The sequence below is a fragment of the Sphaeramia orbicularis genome, chromosome 10, assembly GCF_902148855.1.
Source record: "Sphaeramia orbicularis chromosome 10, fSphaOr1.1, whole genome shotgun sequence".
NCBI classification, from domain to species: Eukaryota; Metazoa; Chordata; class Actinopteri; order Kurtiformes; family Apogonidae; genus Sphaeramia; species Sphaeramia orbicularis.
In genome coordinates this window covers 29,282,648-29,299,487 of record NC_043966.1, presented here as the reverse complement: position 1 = coordinate 29,299,487, position 16,840 = coordinate 29,282,648, and the positions used below count along the sequence as shown (strand labels likewise).

Sequence of the window (16,840 nt, the reverse complement as noted above, 5' to 3'; positions counted from 1 at the left end):
GTTAGGTACCATGAAGTAATGGTACTAATGTAAGGAATGATGTTCAAAGGGATCATGTGGATGTGGACAGGGGTCTGGATCAGCACTTATGTAGATCTATTGTTCTAAAATGCATGTTCCTTTCACCTTACATGTGTTTTTATTAATTTTTTTTTATATTTACTTCTTGTATTTTTATTTTATTATTTATTTATTTATTTAGTTTGGGGAGTTTTGCCACTTATGGGTAAGTGACTTCATTGACCTTGATTTTCTATATGAACATAAAAAATTTAAGCATTTTGCAAAAGTAATAAAATCTTGTTATGTCCTCCAAAAACACACTAAGCTTGAAATTTTGAATTTCAGACTATTTCAATGAGTGCCCTATAAAGAGTTAAAACTGTCAGCGGAACTATACATGGTGGCATTTGTTTCAGACGTTGCTACTTTTGACGTACGTACGCACGTAAACCGGATGTTGTCCGAATGTCAAAGATGGCGTATCACATGTCCTGATGGAGTTCATCCTACCTGCCCTCAAATATGATTTGACTGTATTTTAAGAACTTAACGCATTCGTAGATGGTAAAAGTTTGCTTGACACAGCTGAGATGGCTTTGAGTGAAATTAGTCGAAGTGTTCGGCTGCTTTTAGGTCAAATTCAACGGTGTCGTCCGACTGTGGTGTCAGGACAGTCCGGTAAGTCGGTAACTATAGGATAATGTTTATCAGCTGCATCGTCCTGTTGAATTCGTTTTTCTGTTCATTCTGTTTTACTCTGCTGCAAACTCTCCGATATCTGAATGCCGTTTTCCGCCCTTCAGCTCGGTGTCTGAGCCAGGCTGCGTCCGAGCCGAAGCCCATCCCCGAGGAAAATGAAGCCGTGAACCCGACATTTGTGAACAGAAACCCACGGAACCTGGAGCAGATGGCTCTGGCTGTGAAGGACCGAGGCTGGAAGACGACCTGGCCCCATAGAGAGTTTTACCATAGGTTTGTATGTGATGCACTTCAGTACTCTAACAATTTCAGATACATGTATGTTCTTCAGTAAAGAAAAGAACAACAACAACAAATGACCCTGAAGTCTAAGGTAGATGGATGATCGACCCTGAATGATTATCAGATCCAATTTTCAGTTATCAAATACCAGATAAACACGACACTCCAGTTGCCTCTCTCTGTTTCTACTCACTGGTCAGTTGTCCTGGGCCTGGCCAAGCGAGTAACGGAGTGAGAAAGTACTGTGCAGCAATACTAATCATTCCATATCTGGTTTTAAAAATTAATTTAGCAGCAACCATAATGGCTCAAACTGTAGGTCTAAGCAAGTACTTTAACATGCTAGTAAGGAGTGATAACCAAATGTTTAATAAAAACATGAATTTATCATCATTGTCAAAGTAACGGAGTGAGGAAAAATATACAGCAGTTATTCATGGTTTGGAAAAAATACCAAAAAGTTCTGTTCCTCAAGGAAAGTGCAAATATTTAGCAGACCACACTTTTCTTAATATATGAGAGTACATTATATCCAAAAATGAAACTGATATCATTTTTATTTTAGTTATAAAAGACATGAATTCATGGTAATGGAGAGAGAATCCAAAAAAGTAATGTAGTGAGGTGTTTGTTCAGTGTGGTGCACCATAATAATAATAATCAAAGATTTTATTAAGATACTGATCAGATTATCAGTCTTTGGTGATATATCTTTCATTACTATATTTAAATCACATCTTTCTGCTGTTTTCTATAATAAAAAAACATTCAAAATCATCATAGTATTTGATAATTATGAAATATAAGTTTAGACACAAGTATATATTTTGAACATATTCATTTACACATTGTTATTTACATTCTGAATTTATGCTGTATATATTCATTTAGAACCTTTACTGTTCTTAATTTACACTGTATTCTCATATATTTTCTTAGATATCCAGTTGTAGTTCAGGTACAAATTACATAAACACAGTTTTGCTTGGCCAGGCCCCCTATCCTCATCACTAGTATGAACTGACAATACATACTTAGGGACTTTAAAATACTACTGAAAGAGGAATATTTTTATGTAATTCTTCAAAAATGTCTAACAACACAGTTGATTGTTTTTTACTAGATCGTCTTCTACACGTTATGCTCAAATGGCTTTTTTGTTAACATGTAACTAATCTGATCTCAGCTTGTGTAAAATCTAGCAATGCGTTCAAACTCAGGATTAAGTAAAACATATTGTTATTGTTTGTGAATTATACACAGTGACCAGTGGCTAGAAAATCCTAGGTGAAAACGCTAATCATCAGTAGTCATTATGCCATGCTTGAGTGCAAACCAATATTAACAGGCAGTGGGTATGCTGGTAGAATACGAGGGCTGTTCAATAAGTTCATGGCCTCACCCAGAACAGAACAACACAGACTGATAATTTATATTTTATTTTTCAACATAATCTCCATTTACAGCAATGCACTTGGTCCATCGATGTTCAAGCATCACTATCCCATCACGAAAGAATGTAACATCCTGTATTATAACAACCAGTATTTCTGGGTGAGGCCATGAACTTATTGAACAGCCCTCGTATACACAGATGGCTGCAGAAAAGAACTTTGACTTCATTACATGATTATATCAAGGGTAAATGGGATTCTGTTGGGTTTCTGTAGAATTGACTTAGAGTCTGGTTTTGACCAACTCTATATATAAAATGTCAAGAGATAACTTTCTTGTGATCTGGCGCTATATAAATAAAATTTGATTGATTGAGTGATTTAATTGGTTTTCCCCTGTAAGTCGCTTTGGAAAAAAGCGTCTGCCAAATGCGTAAACATAAACAACATAAACAAATGGTCACTACAGACAGACAGGCATCACCAGAGATCCACCTCACAGAGGCCAGGTCACATGATACTGATTGAAATTTCCACTTTTCACTTGCACATCTGTAATTAAATGATAATTACAGCCATTACACAACCTGAAACTGTCTTGATTTGTGTTAATATACCAATTACTCAAGCAAACATTTATACAATGTAGTACTTGTTGGTCCTCATTGTCTACAAGTCATACATTTCAGAATGATTGTGCAGTTCTAATATCCTTGAGTATGTATTATTGAATTGTACTTTATTTGGTTCAATAGTCATTAAAGGAATATAAGCAGCTATTCTGAAATATCCCTCAGACTTAAATTATTACTGAAAATATAGTGGACACCGACAATAAGATATTTCATTTGGTTATGTAGGAGTTGGAGCAAATGATTAATGCACAATCTCAAAAGTGAAAATAAAGACAAAAAATAAATAATTAATTACTGTGCCATCTACAGGATAATGCCTCAAAATATAAACAAACAAACACACCAATATATATATTTTAGTGTAATATTCAGTTTCACATTTATTGGTTAATTACTTTGACTTTGATCATCTCTGTGAATGAAGTTTTTGTTTAGGTATTTATTATGTGATATTGAGATCAGTAGTTGTCTGATTTCTAATAAAGTGAAAGTGCTCAGAAATACATAATGTGCTTTTAATGCCATAATTTCTTGGGGGGGGGGGGGGGGGGGGGGGGTCAACCTTTAAAATTCATTCGACTTCTAAAATTTATATTGGTTATTGGCGTCTTTAAAAGTTGTTCCCTCTGAAACAGATACGTCTACATTGTATAGACTAAAGAAAGGTGATACATTATCCATCTATAATTCCTGCTTATCTAAATTTCTTCTTTTCACGTTATCACCAGGTTGATGTTTTCACGGTCGCAGCACCATGTGACGGCTCAGGTGTTCTCCAGCAGCTCTCCTGTCCCAGTGATTTCCTGTTCAACTAAAGAGTGGGCTGTGAAAAAGCATTTGAGTTCCACAAAGTGTGTGGCAGCATGTCAGGCTGTGGGCGAGGTGCTGGCTCAACGTTGCCAGCAGGCTGGTATCACGAGGATGGTGTACAGAGCGATTCCCTGGACATATCGGTCTGATGCTGTGAGTACAAGGCAGTGGGGGCGGCTGTTAGAAATAAGACTTTTCTTTGTCATCACCCGCTCCATATTTATCTCATCTCCACTTTCTCTTCACAGGCTCAGTCATTCAGGAAGGCAATGAAAGACAGTGGAATCATCCTCAGTGAACCACGGAGGAAATACATTGGCACCTGAATTTAGGTGCAGATCTGTTTTGTAAAATGAGTCTGTACTGTAGCCCTTTCTTTACAATTGTGAATTATGACTGTGTAACACAAGGATGAACCAGCACTGTGTGACCACCTAAAGAGGATCTAGTCCTGTCTGTTCTTGTGAATATATTTCTGAACATAAATGGCTCTTGTCTGGTGTTATTTAAAGAAGAAACAAAAACCTTTGCTTTGAGTATAATCATTTATTTTTCTCTCATAGTGCTCGCTGTGAGGTGCAGACAGTGGAGTTTTCATACATTAAAGCGGAAAGAAGAAATTCATCAATCATTTTGATCACAGTACAGCATGATGTTGGCTCAGGCAGTGGGAACAGTGTGATTATAAAGTGCATGATGGGCATGCAGACTAAATAATGTTAGCTTCCACTTGGATACACTAGATAAAAATTAAAACCAGCATGAAATGAAAATATCCCACCTCAGTGTAGATTGATGATAATTCTGGAAACGGTATTCTGAGCAGTTTACTTTGATCATAAATACACAAGAAAACCCTGAAGACTTTGCTCTCAGAAGTCATTACAAAACAAAGAACGTGCACCCAGGTTATCAGCAATTATGTGTCAGTACTTGTGTACACACATCATGCATACATGCAAAACTTGGAAGTCACATTTATACTGCAATCATACAAAGAAAAGATACATACAATATGCAGCCACCACCACACCAGCTTTTCTCATTCTCAGTTTGAAGGCACTCATACGGCCCTGACAGACTGAAATAAGATACAATGGGTAACATTAGTTCTTGATGCACTGATATAAGAAAAAGAAACGAGTTTCTTGGCACGTTGGAGTATATCTTTTGGCAAACAGGCTTGTGCCATAAAACTGGCCATAACTTGGTCCTTGATGCACAACTTCGATACAGTGGTATACAATAAAATCCTCCATTTGAGAGCACGTCTTGTGAAAAGACTTACAATAAGAGAACATGAAAAAAAAAAAAAACACCGTTACATTTTAGCTTAGTTTGGCAGCATACAGCCTCAGAGGAAAGTCAAAGAGAACAGTAATTGCATAGATATTTTCTGTGGAGTGGTGACACACAGCAAAAAAGGAAACAAAGGAGCTTAAGAGGGTGATGGATGCTACACAGAGGGAGAGACAGGTACATCTGTGTGTGTGAAACAGGATACAAACACTGACTAAACTGCAAACACCAGTGTTTACCGACACTGACTTCAGCCACCATGTCCTTGATCTATTTTCACAATACTGCAGCAGTATAAAAACCCTCCAGATGCATCAAGAACTGCTAAATATAAGTTAACTTGCATCATCTGTAAATAATCTCAAATATAAAGCTGTGCTGGACAGTAGTGGTGTATGAAAACCTTGGCATGTTACGACAGTTCACTTTCCTTCAGGCTGTGAATTCGCAGCATCCATTACCTTCTTTAAACCATCCATCTCCCTCTTGAAGCTCCCTGTTCTACCGTCTCCTCAACACGTTATTTCTATTTGCTTTGACCGCCTTCTTGGAGGCTTCGAGGTTCTGGTGAAACATCCACACATGCTTTCTGGTGCATCAGACCCCGTCGCCCATGACTACGCCTCCGCTGCACTGGAGACCGCCTCGGACTGCCAGGCAGCTATGAAAAAGAACGCAGGAGCGGTAGGTTTGTTTACACAGCTGCTAAAATAAGATATCAGTATACTGCCATGAGAAGTAGCCTGTAAAAACACTTACATAAAAAAGACAAATAAGGACAGCAGATGGACGTCACTGTACCTGTCACTTTACAGTCTTTCCTCTCAACATTCACCCTTACCTGGTCATTTCCTTTTTGGTCATCGTCTAGTTCACTAATGGACTGCATGAGAGAAAACAGGTTCATCCTGCCACTGCGATTAACACTTGAAGCAACCTTAAAATAAAAAAAATAAAATAAAATAATATATATAAACAATCAGATAAAGTAGGATCAACATAAAAACAGAGGATATCGAGATACTTGTTTCAAAATACAATGTGAGTGGATTTGTGTTCGCACCTTGCCAGGTTCATTTATTGTGATGGTAGGATTAACGCTTGCAGGTCCTGATGCTGCAGGTTCCTGATCAGTTCCAGATGGAGGAGCAGAATCTTGAAATACCTGGAATATTAACAGAGTAAATCATGATGATACAAGATATCCCCTCTCTGATTGTAATACATCAAATTGATAACAGAATGTAACAGGTGAATGAACTGTCTGTACCTCTCCTGTGTCGTCTGAGTCATTTGGGCTACTTAAATCTTTTTCATCTTCACTCTCTACATCCTCTTCCTCATCATCATCATCATCATCATCATCATCAAGCCCCTCATCCTCCTCCTCCTCTCCTGGTTTTCCACTGTCCTCTGCTTCCTCCTTGCGTAGTGATTTCTGCCGTTGGTCTCTTGACTTGCGCCTCCATAGCGTACTGTGGCGCTGTTGGCTTGAACCAACAATAAATTTGAGTGTAAATCACAACCATCACAGGAGCTCACATTCATGCAGGGTTGGGTATCAAGGAACTGCTTCTGATATCAAAATGATACCTGTTCTTAAACATTACCAAAGCACAAAATGACAGTCAACATTATTCCAGATCATTAATAAATTAAGAAAAATATTTTCTGACCTTCTGGAAATATTTAGACTTTGAAGAGATTATATTAAGTATTTCTGTTTCAAATATCTAAAAAAAAAGCCATAAAAGTTTAATTACAGTGTAAATAATAAATAGCTCTAAAGTTTTGCCAAAGACACCAATGAACTGGATTGTAGACGTGAACTGAATATCCAGTATATATGTAGATATATATGCAACCACTAGAGGGAGTATTGTATTACTCTGCTGGTCTTCCATGTTGAGGAAAACTGACAGCATAAGGCCTTTGACCAAAGTGTCAGGCAGAGACAAGATGGGATGAAAACCACCAAGAAATTACTTTTCGAGTCAAAGACAGTCACAAAATACTATATATATACTATACTTATATATAATACTATATATAAATGCTAGATGTCCTAGGTGTGTTCTGGTATACAATTTCTACCTGCTGTTGAGAGTTTGGAATATCAACACTACATATAACCCCTTTAAAATATAGTTAAATGTACATCACTAAAACATTGTTAATAAAACCACAATACAAACTCTCTGCTATCAGCGTAGCTGTCAGTTAATTTGTAGTCTGCTTCATTTCAGTGGCACTGAAAAGCTGCATTTCCATTAAGAATAGTCAATACCAGTGGTGTAATTGGTAGCAGTAAGTTTCAAAACCCAACATTATATACACACTGTGTCTAGATGTAAACTGGAGGTGAGAAAAAGATCCAGAAATAGATACATTTCAGATATTAAATACTTAAAACTGAAAACAGTATATTTAATGGCAAAAAAGCAAAAGTATTCAGCCTTATGTCATGTCTGACCTGGCGTTGAGGATGCCACTGTAGGTCTGGAGCTGCTTCATGAAACCTTCGTTAGGTTTGATGATGGATCGGCGTTCCTTGACGTAGGCCAGTGCTACATCCAAAGGCCAGCGATAGTGCTTCATGGTGTAGGCGATCACAGTGGACGCAGAGCGAGACACGCCCATTTTACAGTGCACCAGCACCGCCTGCCCGCTCTTTCTGCAGTGCAAAGAAATCAAGAGAAGCTCAATCAAACATCTGCAGATATCCAAGAAAAATAGCAGGAAGTGACAGAAAGGAAACACAAATAGTCATTTTAGTGCCACTCAGAGAACAATGTTTACAAGAGTGTTGTCAAATAAAGGAAGGAAAGGAAAGAAAATGGCTTTAACATTTATAGCATAACCTTGCAAAGCTGTTGTGGCAAACAAACTACAAGAATGACATGAAACATACAAAAAGGGTAAAGAGGATCAGCAAAGGGGGGGGATAGTACTGTTCAAGTTTGCAAAAGTAACTCCTTTCATATTTGATGTAGGAAAATACTAAGCCCAATGTAACTTTTCATCTTTATTTAGATTCAAGAATGGAAGCTGTGTGTTTTTCTAATAGTACTTTATAAAACAGGAATCCTTTCGGAATTCTGTTTGTGTGGGCACTTGGGGTTTTGTTACCTTGCCGTGTTGATAAAGTTGAAAGTGTCGGTCCAGTGAGACAGCAGATCAGTGGCTTCCACATCATAAACTCTGATGTTCATGTATGTGAACGACTCGGGGAAAAAGTTGTCTATCTCTCTGGTCACATTCAGAATGTACCCGACACTGAAAACCACACAAACACAAGCTAAACACCACAGCGGTGACTCAGCAAAACACAATGTGTATCTAATGACACGAAACAATGAAAAGTAGTCTAAGCAGCTGCAAAAATACACAGAGTATAAGAAAAATGTTGCAGGTGAAAACACTGACTTGTTTCTCTGCAGCTCCTCAATATTAGCTGCGTTCCATTCAGAGCCCTGAAACCAGAGAAGAAAAGCAAAACTCAGTTAAGGGCAGAGCAAATAAAAAGAAAATTTGGTCTTCCCTATCACAGTGAAAACAGATCTTCCACAAAGGGGAAGTCAGAGTCACATGACAGCACCCTGATGAAAACACATTTCCGTCAGTTTATTGACTAAACTATCTCACTGTGGTGATGAAACTCTGTTAATAATGACCAACTTGCAGATTAGCAAACACTCACCAGGTAAAGGTAGTCAAATATTTTGGAGGGTTTGTCCATTTGAGCCATCGTGACCAGAATCTCATTGTCAATGTACTCCTTATAGGGTCTCATGTCGAATCCTATTCTGGTCTGCAGGGCAGCGTGCACCTGCAGGAGCAAAGTAAAGATACCCACCATGCTCAGACTATTTCCTTTCATTTTATTTTTTCTTGTCCACTTGTTTAGTAAATGGCTGACCTTAGCTTTACATGACTGGATCCATAGTGAATGAATCCAGTCAGTGTCTTTCCTGCAGTAGATTGCAGTCAGTTTGGAGAAGCATACAAAAGAACCAGAGGAGAAGCAAAGCAATGCTCTCCACAGTAATGCATGGCAGCAGTGCAAAGTATTTTAGCCACCTGCAGAAAGTTTAAATATACTCATACTAAGAATATACACTGAGCAAAAATATAAACGCACCATGTGACACTAACTTTTTAATAGCAATAGGTGTTGCACAATATATTAAATCCACACAGTTTCTTCTGTTGATCAGTGTGGTACAGATTACTGTCTGTTAGAGCATGGTAGTGGCATCTGGCATTCAGCAACATTCATGTGGACACGGAGGGGGCCGGTTGTAAGAAATCACAACTCCATATTTTTCCACTCCATATTAATATTTTTGCTCAGTATATTTACTCCTTACTACCTTCCTTTCACACAGCTCTTTCTGAAGGGGAACTAGAGTTATTATATCAGTTCTCTTCAGAGTCACCAAACTCCTGTGACAGAAACCTTTACTTCAAAGAACACGGGAGTATGTGGACATGGGAACACTGAGTCAGTTCAGCAAAGTAGTGAAAAGCAGTCAAAGTATTTAACATTAAAATACTAAACACTGCAAACCCAATTATCATGTGGTTAAAATATAGTGTTGCTGTGCCCATCCACCAGTACATCCCTTTGCTTCTGTGCCAGTACTGTTGTCTGCTTCTGCCAACTAGAGGTGTACCAGATACCATGAACTGCATCAATACATTGATTATGGATAAGTTCCTCAAACAACTGAACTAACCTTTTGAGTTGACTAGCACTGCTTATCTGTCCATATAGCTCACCATTTTAGACGTAAGGCTGTCCAGGTCCTCAGTCATCATGATGTCCCTCAAGTGTTCTTTGATCAGTCTCTCCTTGGACATTCTGTCTTCAGAGCTGCCCACACAAGAGCAAGTGACATTTAGCTACTATTTATCTAGGAGAGACCCATAACAAAAAAAATAATAATAATAATAAGAAGAAGAAACTAAAGTAAAAGATGGGCCCACCTTTGTCCTTCACTGTCCCTCCTGACAGACTCAAGGTCATCCATAGCTTCCCATTCATTGAGGCAGAAGCGGTCAGACTCGACGTGCTGGTGGTAGTGTTGAGCCCACTCAAGGCCATTACCTGGGATCACTGCTGCCTTCACTGCCCGCTCACAGCAGCCATGCAACACCTGCAGTACTGACCTTACAGCAATGTAAAGGCCGGAGAGAAGACAATATCACTACATTAAGTCAAGAGGATGTGAGAAAAGGCTTTGGAAATTTTTAAGGATCTAAAGCTGAATATCACAGGAGGGGCATTATGAGTGTTTGTGCTCACCACATGGTCTGCATGGAAACAGGCTTAAAGATCCTTTTGTCTTCTGCTGTTGTCACACTAAAACCACTATGGATATAAAACAATAATGATATCAAGTTAAATAATAAGTCAAATAGAAGGAAAAACAGCCAGAGAGGAAGAGAACAAAAAGTAAATGAGGAAGTAAGTTCTGAGAAATAATATGTTTTTAAGTAGATTTACAATAAAGATGGTGAAAAATAACTCAATTATTCAGTGCAAATGAGCTGATGCTTGGTGTAAAATCATCTGAAGGCAGAGTGAAAATCAGCAGTTGGATGTGTGATGCAGCTTGATGAGGTCGAACATGCTGATATAACACAGAAACCCATCAAAAATGTCTTGTTCGACACTTGGCATGTGACAACAGATTAGCTGAACAGCAGACCTACCTCATGGTGTCAACACTACTGTTTTTAACTCTCAGTGCCAACTCTGAAACTGACACTTTTTTTTTTTCTACATCCTCTTTGCAGCACTTACTGTCAAAAGCAAACCATGCATTTCGGTTTTAACTCTACAAGGTTTAGAATAACATACAATCACACACTAAACACTCCAACTTAGTAAAGGTGTAAATTTAAGCTTCTGGAGTCAGTTTACTACAAACACTGAGATTAACCCCAACTTGCCACCAGTAAACTCTCACTAACCCCTTTACTTTCTTTTCACTGCAAAGACACATGATCTACATGCTTGTGCAAGGACTGGACTTAGTGATAGGATCAGCTGTAATTTATGGAGAGTGATTCAACTCCATAAATAGAGTCATTACTCATTCATATTATCTCTGGCCAGAATCCCAGACATTAGGCTGTACCGTCTGTGCTGCAGCCTCACAAAGTCCTCACTTGTGATTTAACACTTTTAATTTAATCCTCCATTTCTTTTCCAATGTTTCTTACCCGTCTCCATCCAAATACACCTGTGTGTCGCTCCATATGGGCATAACCAGGCCGATGGTGCACAGATCACTACAAAAAAAACCAAAAACAAAACAAGGAGGAAATCAGCTGAATGGCCTTTGTTTGGTCAAAGATTAAGCAGAAATTGTTAAATGACTGGAAAGTGAAGCTCATGTGAAACCGTGATATTGGTTACACACACCTGTCTGAGTTGGGGAAATCCATGCCTAGTAGAATGCTTTCTTGTTTGTTTCCGAGCGTTGAGACAACGATCAGATACCTGACTCTGACGGGGTTGACAGACTCCAACTGCACCGCCTGCAAGACAGTTTCCAGGCCATATGGACAGGGAAACAAAGCTAAAGTGAGGAACATGACCTCTGATAAACGTGGATGATTACACAAAATATCCCCTGCAGTATATTTTCCTTGGCCTTCACAGGAAAATCAAATCAGGGAAGTCAATTTATGTTTATAGAGTAACCCAGCTATTGGCTACAGTCCACTTAAAGGACCAAACCTGTGTTGTCTTTATTACACATGCCGTCATTTACCTCCAAGACTTGGATATTTCATATTTCCAATATCCAATTCCAAAGCAAACAGTGTATTTAACAATGAGTAATGTGTTTTCATCAATATCCAAGCAGATATGCAAGCAGTAGCCAATCACATACACTCACATTTGAATATCATTTTCTTCATATTGACAAACGTCCAATTATTTCATCCTTAAGGCAAAGAATATCATGAAGTCCAAGTTTGTTTTTCCTCAGGTTTAGTTACTCAACAGTACAAACATTTGTATAATGTGACAGTAATAGTCACCTGGGAATGTGATACTATTTTTAAAGGTGAAGTAAAGTCAAAATCAAACTGTCGCTAGCTGTCTGTGAGTGCACTGAAAAAGATGAGGAGAAAACAAAAGTAATAGAACCGATCCACACATCAGCCAATCATTACAATGGCAGGAAACAAGGCTGATCAATCATTTGTAATTTCATCGCAATATAGACATGTACAATTGAATACTTTGCACATGTCCTGAAGCATGATGAATAAGAGAAATTGTTTTGTACACTGACTCTGACCAACCAGATGGATTCTACTATTGGTCTAAAATAGGGGTAGAAGTTATCTAGTTGGTTGGCTAGTTCTTTGGCAGCATAGGAAGCTCTGCCAGTGCTAGGCCAGTTTTGAAAACAGTGCCAGGAGAGAAGTGGTTTTGATAGAAAATGTAACTGAGAAAGCATGTTGTGGTATTAAAATAACTAAATCCCTATAACATAACGTGCCCACACTTGAAAACCCTCAACCTTCAGTCCACACCAGGGTGTCTCAACTTTTTTTGAACCAAGCCCCACGTACTTCTACAAGTAACGCAATGGATCACTTTGTTCTACATTGCTTACAAAATATTTATGTCTCCCTGAGGTGTCATGTCATATTCCAACTGTGCACTGACTTGATAAGTGGTACTCCTAATACTTAGGGACTTTGTACAAAGAAGCAAAGGATTCTTCACTTCTTGTTCAATATGTTATCTAACTCAACATCTCTTGATCCTAAATTGAGATTTGATTTGAGGAAAAAGACGTACTTTTTGCAAATGATATTTCTCAAGTCTCATGGAACTAATTTCCAACACCTGTTGTCTGAGAGCTCACCAGCTTGATGGTGTCCTCTGGTCTGAGCTGTTCAATCATAGCATGAAGCTGTTTGTGCCGTGTGTCTGACGTGTTCTCACTCTGCTTCAGGGGAGATGTAGGTGGAGGAGACTCTTCATCAAGGCCCTCCCTCTGACCCTCTTCCAGCAGAAGCACCGCCCCCTTTACGAGAGCGAAGCTCTCCCTACAGTCAGACAGAGAAAATTGAATTTGATGCTGCTGTGATCAAAGTATCTTGTGATAGTTTTGTTAGGATAGTAACAATGTGACAGCTCAAAGAGCTGTACCTTTTCTGAAGTCGCCCTCTTTTTTGGAAGCTTTCATCCTGAAAAAAGAACAAAACAGCCTTATCAAGGAGACAATGAGCCTCTGTGATGTTTGTGATTTTGTTTTGGTGTATAAACAGTCAGCAGTGCTGCTGCACTACGTCACAACACTCTGAAGGATTTTCTGACGAATCAAAGCTGAATGAACCTCTTATGTATTCTTACAGAGTGACACTGTTTCTAATGCATCTGTGAGGACAAATATGATGAAAAAAATCATTTTATGAGATGCAAGCATTAGAGACAGTGTGTGATGTGTTTGGGGAAGTGCAGAAACAAATGATCTAAGAAGTGTTCAGTGTTCACTGGAGTGAAATGTGCTGCGATACAGATAAGAAGTGGAAGACTTATATGAGTGATATGTGTGCAAAGGGAAGGAAGCAGGGAGGGGGATAAAGCAAAGAGAAGCAGTGAACTTAAAGAACATAGAAATACAGTGCAAGGAGAGGAGGAAGAAAGCAAGTGAGCAGAGCGGAGAGACAGAAGTAGCTGTAGTAACAAGGGTTTCAAGAGAAAGACACTTGAGACAGTAACATTACCTGTTACGCAACTGACAAGTCCAGACAGAGTCAAGGAAAAAAAATTAAAGAGGAGAAGTGGGCAGGGGCCAGGAAAAGGAACGATGATGGTTTGAAAAAGAAAAAAAAGCAGAAAACACAAGTTAAGATAGCAGAGTGATTAGATAAAGTGGCAGAATAGGCAAAATAATTGTTTTGGACCCACAGTCAGGTCATTTGTGGTGTTGTCAAAATGATACATCCTGTGGGTTTTTTGAGGGGCAGCATTTTAATCATAGCGTTAAATCATCTTAATGAATGACAAAATGAGAAGAGAAAAAGTCAGAGACAGAGCCATATGATACAATGATAAGTGATGTACTGAATGTGTTTAACAGTGGCGGTGAGGTTTCAGACAAATTATGCAATACAGTCAATGTTAATGCATGTAAATGGGAGATTAACTTTGATAACAACTAAAGCTGTGGCGTGTTTGTGCAAACAAATTCCTGGGAAACTGAAAAACAAGCAGCTATGCCACTTTAGGCAAATGTAGAGATAACATCAATAAAAGCAGTGGACATCTAGTCTACACCCAGGAGCAGCATGAACAGTTCTTTTAGGCTTAAATTATTCCCTTTTCATAGACAGAGCAAACTATATTTTCATAAGTGAAGACTGCATATACAAGTTTTGGGTTGAGTGAACTCACTGGAGCAGAGATGGATGGGAGCCTATGCAGGGTTAACAGAGCCATTGCACAGTACACGTCTGCTGCTGGCAGGCTCAGACAAGTTCTGCAGGTTCCTCGATTCCTCCAAGCGTACTGTGGTCAGGTTGACAAGAGCGACTTTGTTATTTATTCTGTGTGTGGAAATGACACAGTTAATAAACAAGCTGTCACTATGATTGGTTCACTTCAGTTTTATGTCATACACAGGTTTTATATAAGACGTCAACAGAGTTTAAGGACAACAGGTAGGAGTATGTCACAGCTTTATGAACCATTGAAGATATTTTTGGTCCATATGATGACAGTGTAGGACAATGATGCATACTTGCGTTTATATTTGTTAGCTAGAGATGAGGTTATGTAATGACAAGTTGTTTTTACTTCTTTCTGTAGAATAGTTTATTATAAGGGGATAAGACAAAGGTGTGTTTGACAAAAAATGTTTAAAAAGAAGGTTTGTGACTGTATAAATGGACAAGATTAAACCGATCTAAAGACTTTTTCAAACTTTGACAGGAGCTCAAAGAAATATTTTTTGTTTTGGATTGTAACATCATTATCCAGAACTGTAATAAATCTTCCACAATTTGCATCTCTGACCCCTTCTCTTTTGGGGGCAAACACTGAAATATGAGTTGTTGTTTTTTTAAATCAAGGTTTGGATTAAACAATAGTCAATAACAACTACTCCAATAATACAATCTTAGGTGCAATACTGGGATGATGCAATGATAGGAATGTGTGGTTATGTGTACATTTGTGCTTGTCCTTTTATTCTTATTTTAGCTGTTTAATCATATTTATTTGTTTCGTTTTTTTTCATGATGGTTTATGGTTTGTGCTAGATGGCATTTTAATTTCACTGTACATGCTAGAATGACAAATAAACATATTCTATTCTATTTTATTCTGTTTATTTCAGGTCTTACCCTAGAGTCCTTCACTATAGTTACACTATATCATTAAGTAATGTCAAAATATGTTGTCAAGTTAAATCTCTAGTTCTGAGTCTATATAATGAGTAACAACCCAGGATCAAGATGCTGTTTGTTTGTTTGTTTGTTTGTTTGTTTGTTTGTTTGTTTGTTTGTTTGTGGTCACATACAGAATTTGGGAGGGAGACAATTTCTCAAATAAAAATCAATTACTTAAAAAAGAAAGTAAGACTACAAAATTTGGTTTTAATACTTAACTAGAAATACAGTTATCCCAGTGAATGTAATGCTGCTTTTAGCATAATAGATGTAAAAACACATCATATTTTTAACTAATATATAACTTAATAAGAATATCTGCTTTGAGTACTTCTTATTACTGTCTGAAAACACCCACATTAAGCCCAGTTCACGTTGTTTTCCTTTTAAGGATTTCAGGCATACTTGACACATAGTCTCACACAGAAGCCCATGTTTTGTTTTTCAACACTGTTCTGCCAGACTTTATCAAATCGATTATGAGAAAATAGTTTGCAGGTTGCAGTTAAAATGCCAACTTAAGTCCTGGCATTGCTGACTTATGAGTAATCAGATCGAGCTGGTTTGATCCTGCATGTCGAGTTGTAAATGCTGCTAAGTCAACCACACTGACAACATGATCTGACTTGTAGCCTTCTGAAGACAAGCTAACAGCTGAGGAGAACGTTAGCCGCGAACACGAATACGCGAAAAATAAAGGGGGGGAAACGGCGAAAGTCTTACCTTTTAGCTTGGTGTAATGTTGGGTTTTAAAACCTGGGTAGCTCCTCCAGTAGGGGCTGCTCCTTATTCCGCCCTCCTTTGCTTTCCACAGTGGGGGTTTTACCATTTACAGCAGCGACGGTGGCTCACAGCGGACTGTCAGCTCACTGAGCCGAGCTGGAAAAATGAAGCTACCCGAGGAGTGGACAGTGACGTCAGGTGGACAGAAACCACTGCGAAAATCATTTAATCATTTACAAAAAAAAAAAAAAAAACATTTACGTGAAACCTAACCATTATACTAGTACTTCTAAAATTAAAAGCCACACATTCTCCACGTTATTAACAAATCGATTATCAAATGGAAATAGTGAACCTCAGTGAAAATAGCTGCTGCGTTCAGGTGCACGCGTTTTTTTTGTTTTTTTTTTTAAAGAGCAATTACAGTTTTACTTAAAACCTCTGTACATTTCTCTGTTCTTCAGCTGTCTGTATTGCACTGTCCTGCAAAAAAAGGGAAAAAAGAGGGGATATGTGGCCATGCCCATACACGTATGAAGATGCCTTGTGAATAAATGCATATATAAA

General features: G+C 38.3%; 2 protein-coding genes across 4 annotated transcripts; one reads left to right on the top strand and one right to left on the bottom strand.

Moving 5' to 3' along the window:
- Positions 1–449: 449 nt before the first annotated feature.
- mrpl18 (mitochondrial ribosomal protein L18) lies at positions 450–4,309 on the top strand. Its single transcript, XM_030145557.1, has 4 exons — positions 450–681; positions 807–975; positions 3,742–3,976; positions 4,072–4,309. Exons 1-4 carry the CDS (start codon positions 594–596, stop codon positions 4,147–4,149), a joined length of 570 nt encoding a protein of 189 aa, XP_030001417.1. The 5' UTR covers positions 450–593; the 3' UTR covers positions 4,150–4,309.
- A 44-nt stretch (positions 4,310–4,353) lies between these two features.
- On the bottom strand, positions 4,354–16,432 carry LOC115427135 (protein phosphatase Slingshot homolog 3). Of its 3 annotated transcripts, XM_030145556.1 has the most exons (18): positions 16,274–16,431; positions 14,556–14,707; positions 13,886–13,896; positions 13,308–13,345; positions 13,021–13,204; positions 11,556–11,671; positions 11,354–11,422; positions 10,431–10,496; positions 10,112–10,294; positions 9,905–9,998; positions 8,823–8,951; positions 8,549–8,595; positions 8,252–8,398; positions 7,596–7,796; positions 6,393–6,612; positions 6,186–6,287; positions 5,964–6,059; positions 4,354–5,783 (listed from the first exon to the last, which is right to left on the bottom strand). In XM_030145556.1, exons 5-18 carry the CDS (start codon positions 13,057–13,059, stop codon positions 5,649–5,651), a joined length of 1,644 nt encoding a protein of 547 aa, XP_030001416.1. In that variant the 5' UTR covers positions 13,060–13,204; positions 13,308–13,345; positions 13,886–13,896; positions 14,556–14,707; positions 16,274–16,431; the 3' UTR covers positions 4,354–5,648. The 3 variants fall into 3 exon arrangements, with proteins under 3 accessions (XP_030001416.1, XP_030001414.1, XP_030001415.1); XM_030145554.1 differs by lacking the exon at positions 13,886–13,896 and having other exon boundaries at positions 16,274–16,432; XM_030145555.1 differs by lacking the exon at positions 13,886–13,896 and having other exon boundaries at positions 14,556–14,669; positions 16,274–16,432.
- Between the last annotated feature and the right edge of the window lie 408 nt (positions 16,433–16,840).